Source organism: Mytilus edulis, unplaced genomic scaffold (assembly GCF_963676685.1).
Source record: "Mytilus edulis unplaced genomic scaffold, xbMytEdul2.2 SCAFFOLD_1991, whole genome shotgun sequence".
Taxonomy (NCBI): domain Eukaryota; kingdom Metazoa; phylum Mollusca; class Bivalvia; order Mytilida; family Mytilidae; genus Mytilus; species Mytilus edulis.
Window position 1 is genome coordinate 1,517 of NW_027268707.1, and position 7,284 is coordinate 8,800.

The 7,284-nt window shown below is 32.0% G+C and overlaps 1 protein-coding gene across 1 annotated transcript; it reads left to right on the forward strand.

The window, feature by feature from the left end:
* Positions 1-597: 597 nt before the first annotated feature.
* Positions 598-2,662, forward strand: LOC139508239 (uncharacterized; the record flags this gene model as incomplete). Its single annotated transcript, XM_071295942.1, is given in 2 exon segments — positions 598-723; positions 1,729-2,662. Coding segments are annotated over 2 exon segments (436 nt in total), but the record flags the coding sequence as incomplete, so codon positions are not given.
* Between the last annotated feature and the right edge of the window lie 4,622 nt (positions 2,663-7,284).

Consider the following 7,284-nt stretch of genomic DNA (forward strand, 5'->3'; position numbering starts at 1 on the left):
ATGTAGAACAATCAAAATATTGCACTTGTGAATTATACAATTTGCATGCTTTTGTATATGTATGCATAATAAAGGAACCTTGTATACATATATGTGTTTAGGATTTCAAACAATATGTTGGTCTTTGTGAAACTGTAATATTTCAAAATTTAAAAGTTGAAGAACATATGTTTTTCAAGAACATATGTTTTTCAAGAACATGATTTTTTATGGAACACACTGTACAGCAGTTAATCAAATAAGCAAATTATTTTGAATAAATATTTCTACCTTTAAAAGTTTAAAGATAAGAAAACAACAATTGGAAGCCATAACTTCGAGGAAACAGATAATATCATCAATGCAATACATCAAAAGGGTTAACAAACATTAACATAACTATGTTAAAAATTATATAATATTGAAAAAGTTCACCTCTTTTAAAAGTTTGAGGACATAAAAGGCGACACAGCAGCCCTAATTTCGAAAAAAAGCTAACAACATTAAACGAGAAAATAAATAAAAAAATAAATAAACAGATTACGAGGCATCAGTCAATAACCACACTAAGAGACAGTAGAATGAATGCAACTGATTTGAAAATCACTCATGAGTTTACATTGTTCACATTTCAGGCCAGGAAAGGTACAGGTCATTAACTGCATCATACTACCGTGGGGCTCATGGATGTCTTATAATGTTTGATCTGACGAAGCACCACACATTTGAAAATGTTACATCTTGGTAAGTAAAGCTGTAGATTAAAGTTACTTTCTATTATATTATAGCATCATTACACATAATCAGCTTTCATAGATTTTTATAATTTTGCTTAAATTTACAAACAAAACAGGCAGCACATTGGTCACCATCAAAAACGACAAAAAAAAGCGAACAACTAAAAAGAAGGGGAAACATAGTGTTAAATTTAACTGCATATTAAACAATAACACATTCCTAAGTATAACTCAAGTATAACTCAAGGCTGAAGGACGCCTCCGGGTGCGGGAATTTCTCGCTACATTGAAGACCTGTTGGTGACCCTCTGCTGTTGTTTTTTATTTGGGCGGGTTGTTGTCTCTTTGACACATTCCCCATTTCCATTCTCAATTTTATTGGTATTGTTGCAATAAGAAAGTAATTCAACACACAGTTCGAAATAAAAATTCGTCGACCACTGGAACAAGTGTGATACGATATTTCTCCTCTTGAGACAGTTAAATTTTAATATTCTCAGGGTGAGGCTTGCCGAGCTTTTTGAATAATTAAAATTTAACTGTTGAGAGTGACGAAATATTGCAATACACGAGTTAAAGTGTTGTAATCTTGTTTCTATATAATTGAGAAAATATGTTTTATAGAATATTTTCATGTTGCCGACTTTTGACTCCTGATTCTTTAATTGTTCGACAGGTTACCTATAATCTGCGGTAAGACATCCTTGGAATTTCTAAAGTAACATCCACCAAAAGAAGGAAAATAAAATATCTTATTGGTGGAATTTAGGAAAATTACTGTTTTCTGAGGATTTGGTCATATATAGAAAACACAAAACAGTTAATTTGAACCGATTTAAAGATATATTTTACTTCTTTACGTTGCTCTTATTTGACAAAGTACAATGATGTCCTTCCACAAATGGGTAACCTGTCGATAATATTAGTTCCGGAATCAAAAGACGGTTTTATGAAAATGATCTTTAATTGAATCTATGAAATAAATCTGAATTGAAGATCTGTTTTTTTAAAGGCTGACAGATTTGAGACAATACACAACGAATCCAGAAAAAATCTCTACAATTCTCGTAGGAACCCGGTGTCATGCAAAGAGACGGGAAGTTGGTAAAGAAAAGGCGGAAGCATTTGCGGAACACGTCGGACTTCCGTATATCGAAGTGAGCTCTGAAGAAGACATTAATGTTCGAGAAGTTTTTGACTTATTATCGGACAATATACTACAAACACTTAAAAGACATCCTTCATTACTTATGGTACCAACAATGTCAACGAAATTATCAGACAGTGACTCGAAAAAGAAAATGTATTGGTGCTCTTGTTGACAAATAATGTAGTTAGTACTAGTAGTTGATAAACGGAAAACCGGGTCTTTCTATAAAAACTGTGAATTTCAACAATCATAAAACATTTCATTTTTTGTAAATATGTTCATTTAACTACGCCATTTGAAAAGTTATAGGTAAACCATATTCATTTTCAATTATACGTAATGCATACTGTCATTTAATCGACAAAGGTACAATAATAGGTCATATACATACTGAGTTGTATATGTAATTTTTGTAAATAACCCTCCACTTTTAAATAATCCGAAACTAAATTATTGACTCTAATCCAGTAAATTTGTGAAGCTGATATTTTAACATACTAGACATGTATCCTGTCTACTGTCCAGACGCTCTGATGATGTGTTACATGTATCACATCCTTTTTGTGAAACTCAAAGAACTATTTTTAAGTACAATATAAGGTGTATTCGTAAAATTTTCTATCAAAGAGAATGAATCATTCTCCATTACCGCGTCCTTCTTTTCATTACCTTAACACCTATTGTACCTTAACATTATCCTTTTCTACAGTCATTTCAGTTTGTTTATGTTTACAATTTTTAATAATATACAAGATATAAGCGCTTACTTTAAGTATAAAAGTCATAATTATAATCTGTTTCGATTACTGAAAAAATATTTTGCCAAAAATAATACTTGACTTAAAAACCATATCTTTTTTATGTTTTTCGAAATATTCAAACAATTTAAAGCAAAAGCTAATTCTTACATCAATTCTTTACCAAACTTTACATTACTGGGTTATAATCCAATGTCGTCTGCATTTATAATTTGGATCATTCATATGATAATAATGTAAATATCAGCGCCAGAATTGCCCTGTAATTGATTCTGTTATATTGTGAGTATGCAATATTGCCATTGTGTTCATGATTTACAATTTTTAGTGCTAATGTTGTTTGGATGTGTCCTCATTTAATATTTTTTTAAGAGCTTCAACTGTGTGGTACGGGTTGGAACGATAACACACAAACCATAATATTTATGAACAAATGTAAAATCTGATTTGTAACTTAAGTATCGTACCACCATTTAAACGGTATGAATTTATATGGTGTTTTGTGTTAAATGTATGTCCTCAAATAAGTTTTTTCCTGTGATTTTTTTATATTTCGAACTATCATTGGACGTTACCTGTATATTAAAAATTGTAACAGTCAATAGTAATTCTGTGTCACTTGTAGCAGAATTTGTTATATGATAAACAAATAAGCAGTGAGATATCGTAAAACATTCTGCAAATATTTTTTTCAAATCCCACTGAAAATGTAAAACTTGCGACGCAACTTTATACATTTTTGAAATATTAGACGTTTTGTCCCAATTACCATTTTCATTATGTAAATATAACGAATATTTATTAATTATTCATTAGACCGGATCAATGGTAATATCAAAATACATTAGTTCGTGCATTTGTTACTAGATCTTTACAGACACCGCAGTTAATAAATTGAAATCAAACTCAATAATGGCCATCATTCAATCTAATCCATTTCAAAGGCTTATCCATATCACGTATACGCGCATCTGGCGTATATACAAAATTTAGTCCTGGTATCAATGATGAGTTTATATGCAAGGTTGACCTTGAGAGTAATTTGGCTATATTTCTTATGTCACTTTGGAAAAAAAAGTTCATTACGTTTCAACGTATTTAAACATCCCAGTTCTTCACATGTTTGGGTTCTAAGTATTCGTAATGAAGGAAAATCTAGAACAAAATGACTTTTGAACAGCGGTATACTGCTGTTGCCTCCATTTATTCGAACGCACGAATTTCATAAATGGTTATTTTCATAATTGTGTAATTCAAAAAAATGCATACATCGTTGGACCTTACGTTAATTTTCTATTCTGTTTGCCTCCTCCCGACAACTCCTTTTTTCAATGCCATAATCTGATGAAAATAAAGTATTTTAGCTCACGTTAGAATAGTGCCAACAAAATGACAAATGTTTCGTACCACCGTTTAAACAGTATATGTCTATAGTATTGTTATTGTAATTTAAGTCCTCAAAATAATTATTTCTTTTTGATTTTTATCATATTTTTAAATTATCATGAGACATAAGATGTTTATAATAGAAAAAAAAATGTTTCAGACAACTTTCATTCCTTCAACTTAGAGCAGAATTTGTCATAAACTAAATAAAATAATTTATTTGAATCTGACTTACATCGTTTAACTTACGCTGTCACTTGATTTATTCATTGATTGATTAGGTAGACCACTCTGTGACCGAGGCTCCATGCTGTCACTTGAGTATGCACAGAAACATATTATTAAGTATTAAAATTAGAAGATGTTGTATGATTGCCAATGGGAAAGCACTCCCCACCAAATACCATGAGACGTTTAAGTTAGCAATTATTGATCAGCGTATACAGCTTTCAATAATTAGCAGAACCAATACTCATTCGGACCGAGGAAACTGACCTTACAAGAGATGTGACCTTTGATTTGAGGTTCAAAATGCAAAGGTTTAACTACAGCGGGAAAAGCGGGAGGTGACTTGTAAAACAGGTTATCATCTAAAAGGTTTGGTTGTTTTCTATAATGATCAACCAACTGGATCGACGGAGATGGCGTCTATAAAATTTACGAATTATTAATTTCAACTTCACCACTTGGACCTCTTGATTTTAAAGCTATCTTGTGAGCAGCCATCCTGTATAAAGGAAATCATGATAGGAAACACATTCACTGGAAAATCGTCTCAACTGGGAGACAAATATACTAGTACTCAGTATGCAGGCGCTACTTGAATAGTGCAGAAATAGACATGCATAGCAATTTGAGAAGTTAATAATTGCATGAATTGGGAAGGAGAAATTATCTCTGTTTTCGTTAAGTTATTTCAACCGACCCTCATTTGCATTTGTTTGCACTCTAAAAGATAATGGGAATTTTTCTAGTATCCAGATTTGTTTCACACCACATCTAGAATATGTTGTTTCACAATAACTTTAAAGTCCGGCTTTGATTGCTAAAAAAATTGATGTTTATAATTCAGAAAGAGGTTTAGTACATCACTTGGAGAGCCCGGTCATATAATGTTGTTTGTAAGGACACTTAAATAGTTGAAATATCCGTATAGTGAAATATCCAGTTCTTTATCTGTGTTTGAAATTCTCAAATGAAACATTAAACAGCCATACGATTATCCAGGATACTCTCGTTGGTAAGTGTTGTGGGGGTAAATATTGAGTTTCCAAGTTAATTGTAAATACTTAATCCATTTATCAAGCAGTTTATCTAATGTAATTTACACACAAGAAGGATGGCGTATTGGGCTTTTTCAAATAGTTTGATATAATTTTTTTTACGCTTTACACTAATATTCTCCATGCTCAATTGAAAGACTACATTGCCTCATTTAACACCGAAAAAAAAGAAACGTTGATACACATTCTTTGTTTCAGCTGAATGAAAAACGAGCAACGGTGTTGCCACAACTTTTTGATCGATTGCATAGGTGTGGCGTGGTTCGATCTTTCAGTATTCCAATGGTACAAGTTGTGCACCACAACTGTGCGACTTGTTTTATATACATATAAAGCAGAATTAATACGAATTCAAAGAAAAAAGCAACATGTGAAGTTATTTGGTTTCACGTTCAAATGCAATGATGATTTCCTGTCACTAAATAACCATAATTTCAATGAGAGCGTACATGCCATTTATCCTAGTTAACTTGTGATTAAAGATACTATTGAAAGTAAAACATCTGATTTGTTGTTTTCAAATTTTATTTAAAGTCAATTTCATTAGCATCGGTGTGCTCCTACACAAAACTGCCCGAATAGAGTTATGCGGAGGATGTCCACACTTCATACATTTCAATGTACTTTACCATCACAAATTGGTTGACCGAAAAGATATTTGGGAGTCACAACTTACAAGCGACATTTTTTCGCGGTCTTAGTTCTTCGATACCAGTCTAGTCGTCTTATATTAAAATAAACGAATTGTGTCTGATTTCCCAATTGTGATAGTTTGACTGAGCGGAAACAAGGCGTAAACAAGACGGGCGATGCAATCCTAACTCGAGAGGCAAACCCGGTCCACGTATCCAGCCTTTTGGGGTTTATGCGATTTTTTTTGTTCGTCACCTTAGTGTGTCACATTTAATCGGATTATGGGATTACGGGATTTGATCATTGGTAAACTACCGTCACTTTGATTTACACTTATATTTTACACAGGCGAACTAGTCTGTTATATATTGATGGTATATGTGATTATTTTTTTACGCCTTATAGTGTCCAGCTCAGGCGACACACATGTATCAATTCTGTAGCCATACATGTTTCATAAAATCTTTTTATATTACATGTACAGTTATCGCATGTTCCAGAGAAAACCTTTTAATACTAGTGTATATACAATAACAACAAAAAGTTTTTGCACGATTTCATGTTGTGTTTTTGTCAAAAACACACCATGGAATCGTGCAGATTCTCGTATCTTTCAGAAGTGAACCTGCCATAAAAATCATTGCTTTGTTTATTTGATCCCGCTGAAAATTAGTATTACGTAATAAAATATTACGTTTCTATTAGTCAAAATGAAAAAGCTTAATATATATATATGAATGTTAATCGACTATTTGTCAAACCTGCGTTTTAGTTACAAAGAAATTGTATATGAATGTTAATCGACTATTAGTTACAAAGAAATTTAATATTGTACTTTGTCATTGCATTGAAATAAAGATACGTGATAGACGTGATACACGTCCGCTATACTAGTGATACTGATAGTGGAAGGAAATGAACTCGATATTTTTAGCTGTCATCTGCGAGCGGTTTTAAAGAATAAAATAATTCGCAACGTAAAGGACAATAACCATCAAAACCAAACAGTAAACAAAGACTCAAAAAACCATTTACATCAACAGTTATAAATAACAAATAAGAAACAACACGAACTCCACTAAAAACCGGGAGTGAAATCAGGTGCCGATATGATGAAATTCAAAATGGTAAATGTACGCCAACAAAAACGTTTCGGAGTTGAAATTTAAGTTGAAATTTAAGATAAAAAGTGTTTACAAAAATGTCGTACATATATACTTGAGTTTATTACCCTTTATGAATTACGTACAAATTCAATATAAAATAAATAAACCAAATTGAAACAACACTATTGAAGCCCCTTCTGTCCGAATAGCATCGTAAGACCAACCTAGTATACATGAAAATAGAAGTAATCA